This window comes from Ictidomys tridecemlineatus, chromosome 13 (genome assembly GCF_052094955.1).
Source record: "Ictidomys tridecemlineatus isolate mIctTri1 chromosome 13, mIctTri1.hap1, whole genome shotgun sequence".
NCBI lineage: Eukaryota > Metazoa > Chordata > Mammalia > Rodentia > Sciuridae > Ictidomys > Ictidomys tridecemlineatus.
This window is the reverse complement of record NC_135489.1, coordinates 7,318,305-7,336,262: the sequence shown is the minus strand read 5'-3', so window position 1 is coordinate 7,336,262 and position 17,958 is coordinate 7,318,305. Positions and strand designations below refer to the sequence as shown.

The following is a 17,958-nucleotide window of genomic DNA, read 5'->3' as shown; positions in this document are numbered from 1 at the left end:
CAACTTATACAAACACAACCATGCTCCTGTACATTATTTTGTCTAGAAAGCTATTTTGAAATCATATATAGTAGAAAAAAATGTAATCTAAGCTTGTAAAAAAATGATCTCAGTAATTTATACAGTTGTACCTTATAGGAAATTTTCTCTCCACACATTTTTTTCCTCTACAGTGTTGGTTCATCTTAGCTAACTGGTCAAAAAAGTGATGTTCCTTCAGCTAAATAAATGCAAAACTACATGAGTTCCCAAAGTTCCTTCTATACACATATTTCTGTAAGTAAAATTTTTCTAATTTTTCATAAAAAGGTAAAAATCTGTGATATATATTTTGTTACATTTCTTACTAAAACACTGCAGCAGAAATCCATGAGTTTATTTTATAAATTAGGCAGCAGTGTCAATATTACAGTGAATAAACATGAACCTATAAGCAAAATGAAAAAGAAAAAATATAGTTGTCCCTCAGCATCCATGAGGGATTTATTCCAGAACTCCCTGCAGATATCAAAATCTACAGGCGCTCCAACCTTTGTATAAAGTGGCACAGAATTTGCATAAACCCTAGGAACATTCTCCAGTATACATTAAATTACCTCTTGATTAATTTTAATACCAAATATGAATCAAACACTATTTATACAGTTTTATTACACTGTATTAGAGAATAATAAGAAAAAAAAAGTCTGATTTTGTTCAGTACAAACACTTTTTTTAGAATTTTCCATCTGTGGATAAAAAAAATGTGGCATCTATACACAATGGAGTACTATGCAGCAATAAAAAATGACAAAATCATAGAATTTGCAGGGAAATGGATAGCATTAGAGCAGATTATGCAAAGCGAAGCTAGCCAATCCTTAAAAGACAAATGCCAAATGTCTTCTTTGATATAAAGAGAGCAACTAAGAACAGAACAGGGAGGAAGAGCATGAGGAAAAGATTAACATTAAACAAAGACGAGTGGGGGGAGAGAAAGGGAGAGAGAAGGGAAAGCATATAGAAATGGTAGGAGACCCTCAATGTTACACAAAATTACATAGAAGAGGATGTGAGGGGAAAGGGGGGGAACAAGGAAGAGAACTGAACAACAGCAGATGAGGTAGAGAGGGATGATGGGTGGGGAGGGGAGGGGGGATAGTAGGGGATAGGAAAGGTAGCAGAATACAACAGTCACTAATATGGCATTATGTAAAAATGTGAGTGTGTAACCGATGTGATTCTGCAATTTGTATTTGGGGTAAAAATGGGAGTTTATAACCCAATTGAGTCAAATGTATGAAAGATGATATACCATGAGCTTTGTAATGTTTTGAACAACCAATAAAAAAATTTAAAAAAAAAAAAAGAATTTTCCATCTGCTATTGGTTGACTCCATGAGTATAGACCTGTATATACAGAGGGCCGATTGTACATAACACAGACACACTCTGTAACATAAACACACTCTGTACTCTCCTCTTAGGTTAGACCTGGGAAAAATCTAATGTGATGCTCACATAGAGTTATTGCTACTGACCAATCTGAACTGCCCTAGGGGCTTCCATTGATCCCCACTTTGAGAGTTTTGCTTCAATATGATGTTGCATACTAATTTTACAGTTTGAATTCACAAAAAAAGTTTAGGGTCACTGATTTAAAAAATATCATTGGCTTTTACCATAAATTTTTCTTTTGATAAACAGGAACATATCAAATATGTTGAACCTGCAGATTTTATGCTTGCCTTGGCCGGCAAGAATGTGCTGATAGATCTTGCACAACTAAACGAAGTGTAAGGCGAAGTAACATGGAATTTTATAGTATTTTCATACAACAGATACAGTAGATACGAACAACCTCAAGAGCACAGATAAAAAGTAAAATGTTGTAGAAAGTGATGACTTTCCCATATTTAATACCTTTATGTTTTTTTTAAAATTTAGGCTTATATAATTTTTTATTTTATTATTTTTTATTTATATATGATAGCAGAATGCATTACCATTCTTATTACACCTATAGAGCACAATTTTTCATATCTCTGGTTGTATAAAAAGTATATTCACACCAATTCGTGTCTTCATACCTGTACTTTGGATAATAATGATCCTCACATTCCACCATCATTTATAACCCCATGCCCCTCCTTCCCCTCCAACTTCTCTGCCTTATCTGGAGCTTGTCTATTCCTCCCATGCTCACTGTCCCTAACCCACTATGAATCAGCCTCCTTATACCAAAGAAAACATTCAGCATTTGTTTTTTGGGGATTGGCTAACTTCACTTAGCATTATCTTCTCTAACCCCATCCACTGACCTGCAAATGCCATGATTTTATTCTCTTTTATTGCTGAGTATATTCCATTGTGTATATATGCCACATTTTTAAAATCCATTCATCTATTGAAGGGCATCTATGTTGGCTCCACAGTTTCCCTATTGTGAAGTGTGCTGCTATAAACATTGATGTGGCTGTGTCCCTGTAGTATGCTGTTTTTAAGTCCTTTAGGTAAAGACCAAGGAGAGGGGTAGCTGGGTCAAATGGTGGTTCCATTCCCATTTTTCCAAGGATTCTCCATACTGCTTTCCATATTGGCTGCACCAATTTGCAGTCCCACCAGGAATGTATGAGTGTACCTTTTCCCCCACATCCTCGACAACACTTATTGTTGTTTGTCTTCATAATAGCTGCCATTCTGACTGGATTGAGATTAAATCTTAAGAGTGATTTTGATTTGCATTTCTCTAATTGCTAGTAATGATGAACATTCTTTTCATATATTTGTTGACTGACTGTATATCATCTTCTGAGAAGTATCTCTCCAGGTCCTTGGCTCATTTATTGATTGGGTTACTTGGTTTTTTTGTGCTTAGCTTTTTGAGTTCTTTATATTCCCTAGAGATTGGTGCTCTATCTGATGTGTGAGGGGTAAAGATAATTTTTAAAAGTAACTGTGTTTGACAATCAATTTTCAAAGACCCTGAACATTCAGCTATCAGCTCTCTCCCAAGGTAGTACTAGGTGGTTCCAGCACATGATAGGAAAAGCCTAATTAGATATTCTAATTATTAAAGCAAAACTAGTAAAGGCATTCACTTTTTGAAAACTCATTTAACCTAGCATTTTTGACAACTGTACACTTTATTAAGAAAGTTATACATTTTACACTAAAACCATGTGAAGACTAAAATGGAAAACTGCTAACAGTTGCTACTCATCAGTCTTCTTTGAAATGCAGCCATCTGCTACCAGTCAAATATGCTACATTTCAAACTAGAGTCTTTCCAGTAACTACTACCAAAGCTATACAGCACCAATTTCAGGAAATGCAGAATAAGAAGAGAAGTGAGATAATTGACTTGAGAACAATACAAAAAAAAAAACAGCCTTTGGCAGGTGTATCAATCTATTAATCCACTGTCATCGAGACTCATTTATAAATATGGACAGGATAAACATTCAGTGTGTTTTATCTGTCTTGTCCTAAGTACTTACTTTTGTGGGATAAGATTTTCTAAGATAGGAAAATAAATAAAATTGTTATAGGTTTATTAATAATTCCTTATAAAATACATTACCTAAGTTAAAATATTTTTTCTCTTCTGTTATCATTATTTATTATAGGTAATACAAATCCTGGATTTTTTCTTTCTATAAAAAGCATTTCTCATGATAGCAACTATAAAATACATTCTCTTTATCTTCAAAGGTTTGGTGAAGAACCCAAATACAATTCAACCCAGGTCTTTGAAACCAGAAACATTAAGCTTACACTGACCTGCTTAGCACAGTGTGCCAGGCCAAGGACTTCAAGGCAACCCCACATGGGCCAATGCCACCCTTTAGAGACAATTTGTCATTCAGGAGATAAAAACTCATCCGAGTGACAGCAGCCCGAACATCCCTGTGGGCTGCGGCCTGAACAATGGAGCAGAAGCAGTCCTGCAGCCCGCTGGCCGCGTGGGTTATCTTCAGAATGAGGCTGTCTTTTGTGGATAACTTCAATGTATCTAAAAATCTAGACAAAAGGAAAAAAGACCAACATAAAGCTATTTATATGGAAGCCCACATTTATTTCTATTCTAAACTCTCCTAAAAATCCTGTTTTATCTTCATTTTCTCTGAAATTAAAGGTTGTCTTATAGTCAAAAGAAAATGGGTATGTAACTGTCAACATTAGAGTTTCACATCAGCATCCCAAGTGTTTTTGTCAACTTTTTCTTCCCTACAGAAATATAAAATAATTTTATTCATGAGACTGACAGAACATTAATATGTTCAAAAGTAATTTCCACAGTCATAACATTCCCACATATACTTATTGAGTTTTATTCTACTCCAGAGCACTTTTTTCAATGATTTATGTCTATTAACTAAACAAACTTCATATAATATTTCAACAGCATAGAACACAATGTTTTTTAATTTAAATGTTCATGTGATAGATGTTTTAAATAAACATATATGATTTTTAAAACAAAGTAAAAAAATTACCTTCAGTTAAAAACAAAATCAGATGATAATATCAAGTGAAAAAGTAAAATCCAACTACTTAGTTATAATTAATTAACTGTTGAATGCTTTTTGCTAAATCTGACAGCTTACTCTTGAGTATCAGTTCCGGAGTTCATTTGCTTCAGTAGATTATCACTCCCATGATACCATGACAGGTTCCAAGCTATTTTCAGCATGTCTGATACAGGCTTCAAGGCCAAAACATCAGATGATAATGGCAAAACTATTGCGTAAGGACTCACAGCATGGTGGCCGATTACATGAACTGGCAGATGATACCTAAAAGAAAATATATAAAATAATTACAAACTTATAAGTTCTTAAATACTACTGGAAAGATGAGTTCAAACAAGATCTAGTTGTTTGCTTCACATGCCACAATAATGTGAGGATCTCTCTCCTAACTGCTGCCTTAAGTTCATCATGCTCTATATGATCTTTCACTTATTCTTCAACCCTCCTCTAAACTTCAAAGAACACTTCATTAAACTCTTCCTTGAGGACTGACCACATTTTACGTTACAGTAGAGGTGCTGTAGAGATAACTAATACTCCTTGAAATCAGATCCCATGACTACAGTGAATTGAACCTAAAAAGGTGTTCAGCTAGAACACAAATGCCTGCCTTCTACCAAATGCTGTTTCTTATCGCTCAGTCATTCAGTTTCAGGGATGGCACCATAATGTCCACTTTACAGATGATCAAAATAAAGCTTCTCAAAAAGCTAAAGGCACTGCCTATGATTGCAGGTCCCTAAGTGACTGAATTTCAATTACTTATTAGCCCTTTAGAGTTACATCACCAATAAACTCAACAAGAGAACAAAAAAATATATTTAGATATAAGAACAAACTCAACAGCAATTTCTCTTAAATTAAAGTTAGATTAATAGTGTTATAATAGACAGCAATGCTTGGTACATGCCAATGTTAAAGAATACTTCTTCTAATAAAATAGATCCCAAATCCCTGACCACATATTTATGATTGATATTAGAAAAAAAACTGGGTAAGATTTCTAAGAGATGCCCAAGTTTCTTTTTCACTTCATGTACCCCAATAAAAGATACTAAGACATAATTCTGTATGCCAGTCAGGCTGCACAATTTAATAAGTAAAGATACTTTTAGTTGGAACTTTTCATGAAAAGCCACCAAAGTTCCTTAGAGAAATAATACCTGATGCTGGTCTAAAACATGGAAATCAAAGTTGTACCTGGGGAATCTCTTTATTCTAGAAAGCAGGGAAGTACTGAAGGATTCGTGAGGCCCTGCCAAAAGGACACAGGACTTGCACTAGATAAATGAGGAATGACTTGATCATCAAAAGAAGAATAAAGATAATGGCTAGGGTTTTTTTCTGTTGTTTTTTTTTTAATAGAAAGTGAAAAATCCATAGTGATGTTGCAGCAAGGGGATGGAAGGGGAAGAGCTATCTAATACGTGTGTAAGAAACAACAAGATTAGATCACCTTGCACAACCCCTAACGAAATTATGAAACAGAAAGAATCATCACAGGATGTGAAAGGAATGGTGTAAGACTGTTAGGCTACAGTATATTTACAAATCTGAAAGTGTCATTTTCATAGGAAAAACATATATTTTTCACTTTTTACCATCAAGTCATCAACCTGAGCATCACCAGTAATTAAGGAAATAACCATGTAAGTTCACATTGTAGGATAATCTGTACAAAGCTGGCATACACACCTTAAAAGAGTCGACCTAATAAAGAAGACAAAAGGACAGTAGGAAAGACTCTTCTAGAAAAAGTTAATGAAGAAATTTCCACTTCCAGGTATGAATGAAAAGCCTGTACCAATCAAATTAACTTCTAATGAGACCACTAGAAAATAAGTCTTATATTCTCCAAAACTTTACACTATAGAGTATTTTCTGATCACAAAGAAAGCTCAGGCTCACAGAACAAAGAGAGAGCAGCAGTTTAAAACTTTTGGAGGACAAATAGGACTAAAAATTTTAAAATGCATGTTCAGGATTTGCCAAGAAATAGGGAGTTGGTAAACATCCTAGCCCACCAGTTTAAATTCCTTAAGGATTATGCTCTAGAAAAGAGAGCAAACCACAGAACAGACTAGCCTTTACAAACAATGAAACCAAACCCTGAATCAGCTCAGTTCAATCTCTGATTAAATCAAACTCATCTACCCATAATGTAACTACTGACGAGAAAAAATAAAGTCTTCTGTGAAGGGAGAGAAAATATCCGTAGTCTATAATTTTTCATTTGCTATATTCAATGTTTGATCAAAAATTGTTAGGCTTGCTAGGGACAGAACAAAATGTATTTACAGTTTGAAGATATAATATAAGTTAATTATCTCAGGCATTTGTTACCGTAACATGAAGCTAACTAATACAAAATGAATTTTTAAAAAATCTACCATAATGGTCCTGTAGACCACACACAACACAGATATTGGGGTTGCAGACAAAAGTTTTAAAATGATTGTATTAAATGTGTTCAATAAAATCATAGTATGATAGAGAATCTCATCAGAGGACAGAAACGAATAAAAAAATGTAATTGAAAATTTTTTTGTAGTTGTAGATGGACATCATGCCTTTATTTTATTTGTTTATTTTTTTATATGGTGCTAAGGATTGAACCCAGTGCCTCACACATGCTAGGCAAGTGCTCTGCCACAGAGCTACAGCCCCAGCCCCAGCTCCTAATTGAAATTTTATAAATGAAATTTAAAACTTGATATGTGAATTCAATGCTAAATCAATCATGCAGAGAAAGGCTGGACATAGTGGAACATGCCTGTAATCCCAATAACTCGGGAGAAGCTGATGTAGGAAGATCACAGGTTAAAACCCTCAGCCTCAGCAACTGAGATCCTATCTCAAAATTAAAAAATAAATTAATTAAAACAAAGGGGCAGGGTAGGAGGATTAGGAATGAAGCTTAGTGATAAAGCACCCCTATGTAAAATGCATTAAAATAAAATACTCCATTTAAAAGGTAAATATCAGACTAAACAAAAACTATATACTTCTTTTGAAAAAATAATTAAGGACACAGAATAGTAAAACCACAAGGATGAAATAATATGTCATGCAAACAACTAGCCAAATAAAAGCTGGTGAAGCAATACAACAGATAAACTAGATTCTACATGAAGAAGCACTCCAGAGATAAAGAGATATAGTTTACCATGATAGAAACAACCCATCAGAAAACATCAAAATATTATATAACTAATTACAGACTCTTAAAATACAGACAGCAAGAATGGACAAATATAAAGTCTTTGCAGAAGATTTTTCATGTACTTTTCTAGTAACTGACAGAATTTGACATGTGACAGTCTACAAAAAAAGCAGATTTTATATTAAGAAGCTCTGAACAACACAATTAACAAACCTAACCCACTTGCTATACATAGATCAGTGCACCCACCAACTAGTGCATATACATTATTATTTTCAAGTAAACATAGAGAATTTAATAAACAGACCATATGCTGGGCCATAAAGCAAAATCTGACAAGTTCCACAAGTTTAAAATAATAGAGAAAATATTTTCTGAAGACACGAGAATTAACCTAGATATCAATAAAATAAGCTAGATATCAATAAAATTTTAGTAGAAAATACTAAATGTTATAAACTAAATTTTTACTAACTTTAAACCAAGAATTGAAGAAATCACAGTGAAATTAGAAGATATTTTAACTGAATGATAATAAAATATAGTATATCAATCTGTGGAATATATTTAAAGCCATATTTAGGAACACTGGTAGCTTTAATGAAAAGAAGGCTAATAGTAATCAACTTTCTAATAAGTTGGAAAATGAACAGTAAAATAAGTCTACAGAAGAAAAAAATAATAACAAGCAAAGGGTAATATATCATGACCAACTTGAGACAGCTCTACACATCCACCAGGAGAGAACAATTTTTTTAAATGACGATACTATGAGTAAAGGAATAATAAAAATTCTTTCTCATCTCTATGGATAAATTTTATCTTGAGCTAAGTTTCTTGCTTTTTTCCCCAGGGAAACCAGACAGAATTGGAATGTCAGCAATTTACCAAGCTGCTTTCCCGATGGTAAAAATAACCCTATATCTGGAAGAGGAGATCTGGAGTAAGATATAACTGCAGGAGGGAAAGCTACAGTTCTGAGCAACACTGGGTACTATGGCTCTTGTGAGTGACTCACCTTGTAAAGACCTAGAATCTATACCTGTGGCACACTTAGTATGGAACATATTTTTATATCTGTGATATGGAGATTCTAAGTTAGGGCAGCTCTCAGCACCCACATTTTGAATCTCATTCTAAGAATGACTATTGTAGTCACATGAATTTTTGATTTAGCGAAACCCAATGACTACTGTGACTAGTGATGCAAATACCAAGGATACTAAAGACATGGGCAGCTAGTACTCTTACACTACTTATGGGAATGTAAAACAGCACAAACAATTGTTAGGTAGTATTTACAAATCTAAACATACTCTAACACAACAATAATATGTTTAAGAATGCTCCTAGTAGTCATTTATTTATAATAGCTCAAAATAGGAAACCAAACAAGTGTTCCACCAATGTCAAGATGGTAAATAAAATTTTGTTGTAAATTCTTATACAGAATGCTACATAGCAGTGAAAAATGAACCTATCACTGCTTCATGCAATGACACTGATAAATCCATTCTAGTCCAGCAAGAGAAGCCAAACCCAAGAATGCACTTTATAAAGGTAAAAAAAAAAAAAAAAAAAAAAAAAAAACAGAAAAATAATCTACAGTAACAGAAATTTTAGAAGAATTACATTTGGTGTGGTAGAGGGTGGTAGAAGGTAATGAGGAAGCTAGTAGCAGTCTATAATTACTATAGAGAGGGGAGAAAGCCATTAGACCCACGTGTTAACAACTGATAACTCAGGGCTGAAGGGTATGGTATGTAGGTGTGCACTGTATAGTTCTTTCAACTTCTCTGAAAATGTGAATAATAACAAAGCACAATAACTGGTGCCAGAAATGTGTACACACTGAAACCTCCCAAGCACCAGTGTAAGGAAATATGAAAGCACTACAAGTTAGATGATTTAGATGCTAAATGGAAACTGGGCCAAATTAGAGTGTTTTCCCTTTATGTAACAGTAATTCAGCAGTAATGCAAGAAAATCATGGAAATAAATGCTTTACCTTCTAAAAATTGAAACAGGCAAACTGAAGACTGATGGCAAAGAAGGATTACTGGAAGGATTAACAGACCTATTTATAAAAGAAAAACAAAAAGAAACAACTTATACTAAAGATTTATCTAACAATAACTTGCTTTACTTCTTTGACTGAAAACGAAATCAAGATTTGAACTAGATCTATCATTTAGTATAGTTACATGTTTGCTACTACCTGGATTTGCTTCTAAAGAGAAAATTATGCTTCTTTTTTATCTTTTAAAAATCTCATATAATAAATAAGCCACATAATGCAGAGGTTGCACTAGCAGAGGAACTCAATGTACTCCTTCCCACTGATTAATCATTTTTATATTAAATATTTCCTCATATTTTTAAAACAATAAAATATTAAAGAAAAATCAACAAAGTTGAAGGTATGTACTAAAAATAAATTCATGACAAAAATCATTGCAGTAACTTTTAAATTTTGTACTTAGTAAAGTCAAAAGTAAAGTTTCAGAGAGACTTTTTGACTGAATTAGTCTTCTAATAGCTGCTTAGTCAAACCAAAAATCATAGAACATACAGTCAGTATGGGAATTCTCAAATTTTAAAATTTCCATACATTATTGCATAAGACTGCATCAAAATCTTCAACACCTAGAAATAAAAAACATATAAATTCTTGTATCTCACCACATCTCCATTCTTGATACTTCATCAAATAACAGAAGACAAAACAATGCTGCGACTTCAGTCACTACAGTACAATCTTCATGAAATATCAAGGAAACTAAAGAATAAAAGAAGCATAATTTTATATTTTTACTTCCAGAACAAATGAACTTGAAATTTAAAATATCTTAAGTGGAAGGGAAGAGAAATGCAGAATAACCAATAAAAACTAACATCACTCAAACTCTGGCTCTCAAACTGTCAGATGTATGAAAATCACTTGGAGGGCTTATAAAGCAGTTTCTAATTCAGTCTGTTTAAGACGGAGACTACCACTTGAATTTCTAGTAAGTTCCAGAGAATGCAGGTATTGCTATCCAAGGAGTGACACCTGAGACCCACTCACTAAATACTGTTTGGTTTTAGGTAATCACAGAAACAAACTGACAGTTTCTAGGAGAGCTTTGCCAAGTCATTTAATTCTAGATAAAATTTTCTCACTAAAAGATCCTTTGTATAACTGTTGTCCTTACTACAAACATGTAACCCTAGAGCCTGGAGTCAACTTTAAAACCCTGTGTTTAAAGCTATATTGTTGTTCTGGTTTTGTTTCCTGTTTACTGTGGCCAGATGATGGATAGGGAGATGGTCTGAACTACCAGACACATGCTAAGTGCACGACCACTTCCTGTCTAGTTAAATGGCCTGGTGAAATCCTTTAGCACAGGTAAACCTCAGCTTCTGATAATGTTCACAATGCTACAATAACTCAGTGCCTGAAATCTCAGGTACTCTAAGCAAACAGGAATGGTGTTATACCAGTAAGTAATAACATACTACAGAACTTGCAAAATCAGGGAAGCAGAAACAAGAAATTCTTTTTGGGGTTTTTTTTTTGGGGGGGGGGGGTTGTTGTTGTTTTTTGTGTTTTTTTAGAAATTAGCTTTAAAGAAGATATTTTTCTAACGTCAAGAAAAAAAACATCACATAACTGACATTAAAAAAATTATAATAATCTACAAGGTAAAAGAATGAGGACTCATGTAAGAATTTAATTTGTGTAAACATTTTCTCAGTGGAGATAAAATAAGTTATAATATTTCCAAATACGTAAGAAATTGCTGAAATAAACTGCCCACGATATGGGTAATGAACAAATTTAGATCTGTAGCACATACTATATACCAAAATTAATTCTAGATAAAGAGTTTAAAAAAAAAAAAACATTTTAAATATATTAGTAGAAAATACAGGAGAAGAAAATAATTTGAAGTATAATAGTTAAGTAACTTCTGAGACACCATTCTTTGAATTTCAAATTTTATGTCATGATAGAGCCAATACTATATTTCAGGATTAGAAATTAACTTAGACCTCATTTATTAGCAACTTGGCCGTTCTGGAATTAGAAAAGCTCCTATTCATAGCATGATGAAAATCCCAACTGCCCTAACAGAAAAGTTTTATATGTATTTCCACAACCTATTTAAGCTGATCTCTGGTATAAATAATATGTCAGAAATGACAAAAAGACTGGAAGAAAACTAAAAACAAGCATAAGGGTTATATCTGTTGTTATAAAAAGAAACCCCAAGTCACTTAAAAGGAATAAAATACACCTGAAAAATAGACAATTCAAAAAATAAGAAATTTGAGTATACAATATATGAAAAAACAATGAACTGCTCTAAAATAAGTAGACACATAATAATGTGATATTATTTTCATCTATGAAAATAAAGAAAAAATTTAAATGAGACATTCAGGGGTGGCAGAGTTAGAAAGAAGCCTTTTCAGCACCACTGATGAGAACAATTTGGAGACAAATTTACCCAGGGTTATAACATAAGTCACAGTATATTTGCAAAGATGATCATGCAAATGATACTGTCATGTTGAGAAATCTGCAACAAGTGTCCATTAAAGAGCAAACTGAAGCACCACACAGCTGCTTTACAGGTTTTCACTTTTAAGAAAGTAGATTTATATGTGATAATATGAAAATGTATTGAAGATATATTTTTAGTTAAAAAGGAAGCAATACAATATGAAGTATACAGTTTGGAAAGTACAACATGTGAATATAGAAAAGTTCATTACACATACACTTGGCAAACAATTATTAGAATATTCTTCTTTGGTGCTAATAAAAGGAGAAAATGAAAATTTTCAGAACTTTAACTTTTATGTGTATTATATGATACTTTATAATGAAAATAGGTGTCTCTCCATCTATAGATACATTTAAGAAAAAAACTACTTTGAGTGTCTCTTTGGAAAAATTATAATGAGTAGAGAGATTTAGATACACTGGATATTAGTCGTGTCTTGAGCAATGTACCACATTTGAGACAAAATCCCCAAATGCCATCATCACTTATAGTAAACAGAAATATGAGAGATGGGCTGAGGATGTAGCTCAGTTTTTAGAGTGCTTGCCTTGTATGCACAAGGCCCTGGATTCAATCTCTAGTACCACACACAAAAAAAGAAGGAAATATGGGAGAAGTGATACAAAAAAATTGTGGTGATAGCTAGGAGCCATAAAAGCCTTTTCAAATTTTTCATTAGCTGTGATCAAGACACAGAAATATCCAAATAACAAAGCTGTCAATTTTATGCTAAGTGAAGCTAGCCAATCCCTAAAAAACAAATGCCAAATGTCTTCTTTGATATAAGGAGAACAACTAAGAACAGAGCAGGGAGGAAGAGCATGAGAAGAAGATTAACATTAAACAGAGATGAGAGGTGGGAGGGAAAGGGAGAGAGAAGGGAAATTGCATGGAAATGGAAGGAGACCCTCATTGTTATACAAAATTACATATAAGAGGAAGTGAGGGGAAAGGGAAAAAAAGGGGAGAAATGAATTACAGTAAATGGGGTAGAGAGAGAAGATGGGAGAGGAGGGGAAGGAAGGGGAGGGGGAATAGTAGAGGATAGGAAAGGCAGCAGAACACATCAGACAATAGTATGGCATTATGTAAAAACGTGGATGTGTAACCAATGTGATTCTGCAATCTGTATACGGGGTAAAAATGGGAGTTCATAACCCACTTGAATCAAATGTATGAAATATGATATGTAAAGAATTACGTGATTTTTTGAACAAACAATAATAAAAATTTTTTAAAAAGCAAAAAAAAAAAATAGGTGAGTGTGTCATAACTTAAAATACAAATAGGGATCAGAAGGCTGAGTTATTCTTCCTCTACCATGTATCTGGTTATGACCCTGTCCAAACTGCTAATCTCTCCAGTCCTTAATTTCTACACTGTATGATGGTGCAATAAATGATGTCTATTCCTAAGATATAGCATTGGCTTCTGTCATGACAATTTGTAATTCAAAGCATGGTGTCAACATATTTGAACATAAATCTCATTTTTCTCTACATGAGATATTTGACCAAAAAGCCTCTTATAGAATACATAAAAATAATGATTTACCTTTGGGGGAAACAAAATAGTATAGAATATTAAAGGTATCTTAAGAACAGTCAGAAGAGAAAAGACACAACTAGATAAGATTTTTCTATCCAAACACATTATTAAACTTAAATAGACTTTTCTCTAAAACTCACAGTTAAAACTTTCAATAGAATTAAATTCTTAGAGTTTCTCAGGATGGTCTAGTTTCCACCCCTCACAGTCTGGATCTATAGCCTCAATGCTAATCCAGTGACATCACTGGATCCCACAAGAAAGGTTCCAGGATCTGACAGAACAAGCCAAACAAGAAAAAAGGAAACAGATACTGGCGGGGGTAGGGGAACACACAGTATTGGCAGCAGCTGCAGCTTTACTCCTTTATAGACCAGAGTGTTCCACCTGAGCACCAAAGGGCTTGTCTACATAAAGTCACAAAGAGCAGGCAGAGGCGTCACATCTCTTCAGCTCTAAGGTTCACCCAGTTATAGGACCACAGGGAAACTCCCACAAAAGCAGCAAGCGCTTTCCACTGTGAGCAGATTTTTAGTAGCACACTAAGAAATGCTGTTGTTCCATTAGTGAAATGGGAAGTAAATGTTACCTACAGTTAAAAGAATAGACAGAGTTTAAGGCTGGTCTCAATTATTAGCAGCATTTATGTTACTCACCTCTGAATAACAGGGTCAAGAGAGAAGATTGCTGTGACAGGGAAACACGCATCACTGGATCCGCACATAAAACTTTCCTGAGGAGTGTGAGGCAGGGCTGAACCAAACATTCTACAACCTGGCCAGAGGGAAAACACACCATTATTTTACCTTCACCACACCTAAAGTGAGATAAATATACCATGTCTTTTTCTAAACTTTATGCTTTGTCATCATAGTCATGTGAAACTACAATGCAAATAAATATTAGTAATTACTTTCTGCTGAAATAAGCTTATACATAACATCTACTTACATATCTTATGGCTATACTTCTACATACATGTCTTATGGATATGTATTTTGTATTAGTGCATTATAGTTGTACATATTTGTGGTATTTGTTGTCACATATTTCTACATGCACACAGTATAACAATATAATTTGGTCAATATCCTTAAAGGAATTTTAAGATCAGGCTTCCTTTACGGAGACCCCTCTTTTAGAAATTTAAAAACAAAACATAAGTGAGATAGAGAGTATTACTTAGAAATTAACATCTAAGTACCCATCCAAATTCAGCTAAGTTCAGTTTAATATCACCACCAAGATACATTTAAACATTAAACATTAGTCTTACCTTGCCATCTTGACCCACACATTCATTTAAATACTCAATTATCTTGTCAATTAGGCGTAACTTTTTCACCGCAGCATGCATTTTAATATCTATAGGTTTAAAAAAAGTTATTAAAATTTAAATAAAAATTTTTGTAGTTTTAGTAACATTTTGAACTGGTATCCACAATTTTCAGATTATTAAAAATAATTACACCTGGTGTTGAAATTGGAGGATAAAAACTTTTTTTACTTTATATATGTCTGTACAATGTGAAACCACTTAAATTACAAGTATAACTTACTTGTATAACCTAAAAAGAAATTTAAAATAAATACTCACATGAACTAGTACAGACTCTTAAGTACTATAATTTTAAGTGTACAAATGAATCTCTTACTTATTCATTGTAAATTATCTTCTTTATATTGTTTCACTAATCTTTGTTCTCTTTTCCAACTTCATCAACTCAAAATATTTAGAATTCTCCACAAGTGTACAAATGAATCTCTTACTTATTCATGGTAAATTATCTTCTTTATATTGTTTCACTAATCTTTGTTCTCTTTTCCAACTTCATCAACTCAAAATATTTAGAATTCTCATATTTGCTAATGTGCAAATATGAGTTCTAACAAGAACATTTTTCAATAAAAAAATCTTATCTTCAAATTATTAATAGCAAATATAAAGAAATTTTAATATACTGAATATATTTCTAAAGAATATGAACTCATAAATATGAATATTCATATATTACATTTGTAATAAGAAGTCATAAAGATTTTATACACATGCACACATTATTAGAACTAGAAACTCTAGTTATTTAAAATTAGCTGGAAGTTAACAACAAATTTTCTTCTATATTCTCATTGAGAAAAACACAAACACACATATATTGATACTGAATTGGTAGCTATAACTACCTTTAACTGCTTATTAAGGAAAAAAAAATTCCCATTATCCCCAGTTTTTGCTTTGTTTTGTTTTTATTTTTGTTTTTGTGTTCTTGGTACCAGGGTTGAACCCAGGGGCACTAAAACATTCAGCCACATCCCCAACCCTTTTTATTTTTTGTTTTGAGACAGTGTCTCACTAAGTGCTTAGAGAATCACTAAGTTGCTGAGGCTGGCTTTGAACTTGCCATCCTCCTGCCTCTGCCTCACAAGCCACTGGGTTATAGGCATGTACCACTGGGCCTAGCATTACTGGTTATTTATTTTTTTAAAATAAACCCTTTAAAAAAAATAACAGGTACCGTGCATTATTTTTATTTTACCTATCTATAAAAACACCGCTTGATTAATTTCTCTGAGTAAATTGTACAAACTGAAAACAACATGTACTGAGTAACTTAAGAAAGGAACACAAGGGAAGGGGTTGTAGCTCAGTGGTAGATCGCCTGCCTGCCTAGCATGTGTGAGGCACTGGGTTCAATTCGCAGCACCACATATAAACAAATAAAGATTCATTGACAACTAAACAAATAAAATAAAAATAAAAATAAATTTTTAAAAAAGAAAAGGAACAAAATTTTCTGTGAAAATTCTATCAATATTTTAGAATATGATAATTCTACCAAATGATGTATTGTGGATCAAATTATGATCTACATATATGTCTTATGGATATGTACTTTGTATTAGTTCATTAAGGTTGTACATAGTGGTGGGATTTGTTTTTACATATATGAACACGCACACAGTATAACTGTTTCTGTAAAGAAACAGTAAATGTGTTAGGCTTTGCAGGCTACCTATGGTCTTTGGTCTTGGTTTCTGTTTATCTAACAACTCTAAAGATGTAAAAACCATTCTTAACTTGAAGACAAGAAACACTCAACAAACAAAAAACAGGCCACAGGCTACATGAGACCCACAATTGTACTGTGCCAAGACCTGACCGTACTACACACAGCAATCTCAAATCTATCAGAAGCAGCACAGATATTACCTTGCAAAATCACAGCTAACTGTTCTGCAGCTGACTTTCTCAAAACAAGATCAACATCATCTGAGGTGAAAATTTCATGTACTTTTTCAACAGTGTCCAACTACAAACCAAAAAAAAATAAAAAGTTACATTTTTACCTGCTTCAAATTCTCTTTATAAAATTTCACAGTTTATGCTGTAAGACCAAAATCTGGAAAAGTCAACTTAAGTACCATGTAAATTTGCAACAGTAGTGTAGTAGGTCGGGGAAGAACTTTGGGTATAAAACAAAGAGCCATCATGTCAAATAGCCTCTCTTATCATATTTTGCCAGGAAGTTATTCATAACCCATTCAATCATTAGACACCTTGAGAACTTGACGGGAGACACCCATGCTTCTTAACTTCTCTACAAGTCACACCAGGCTAACATCGTGCAAAAGGCCTTCTGGACTTATGACTCAGTACCTCCCTCCTGCTCCCAAAGCCACCAGGAGGAAATGCCCTGGCCTTTTACCTTCCTACCTTCTGAAAGACCCTGAAATAGACAAGTCCAAGGAAGTGACAGAGCCTGATACTAGCTCATGTCATGGCAGCACAGAATCTGAAATATCAAACCCAGCAACACAAACACAATAAAGACAACCTCCTTTCTCCCACCTAATGCTATCATCTAGCCTAAGGACTCACAAAAGACAAAATTTTCCCTCTCCACCTTCCAACAAACTACATACAAGATAAACAGTGACTATCAGTGCTTTAGTACAAAGCAGTTCCCCAACTGGACCTTACATGTGGCCAGAGGAAGACTCTCCAGTCTTTCTGCCAGGACTGTCATCTGGCCCTTAACATTTAGATTACGAAACAACTAATGTGTTTCCTCTTAAAAATAAACAAACAAAACAAAACAACAACAAAAAAAAATTGTACTAGCACTGTTGAACTTATCTAAACTTAAATAAAAACTGACAGGTTGCAAACTTGAAGTGA

General features: G+C 33.6%; 1 protein-coding gene across 7 annotated transcripts in view; it reads right to left on the bottom strand.

Moving 5' to 3' along the window:
* The window catches only part of Rttn (rotatin), a 152,692-nt gene that overhangs the window by 86,173 nt on the left and 48,561 nt on the right, over nucleotides 1-17,958 (bottom strand). For all 7 annotated transcript variants that reach the window (XR_013429485.1, XM_078029895.1, XM_078029897.1 and 4 more), the window contains 7 exons: nucleotides 16,990-17,089; nucleotides 15,055-15,143; nucleotides 14,435-14,552; nucleotides 10,360-10,456; nucleotides 9,686-9,754; nucleotides 4,590-4,778; nucleotides 3,763-4,002 (listed from right to left, as the gene is read on the bottom strand). Coding sequence is in view for 6 of the 7 variants with exons in the window: in XM_078029895.1 (XP_077886021.1) it covers nucleotides 3,763-4,002; nucleotides 4,590-4,778; nucleotides 9,686-9,754; nucleotides 10,360-10,456; nucleotides 14,435-14,552; nucleotides 15,055-15,143; nucleotides 16,990-17,089 (902 nt within the window). In the remaining variant the exon portion in view is untranslated. The remainder of the gene's footprint in view (nucleotides 1-3,762; nucleotides 4,003-4,589; nucleotides 4,779-9,685; nucleotides 9,755-10,359; nucleotides 10,457-14,434; nucleotides 14,553-15,054; nucleotides 15,144-16,989; nucleotides 17,090-17,958) is intronic.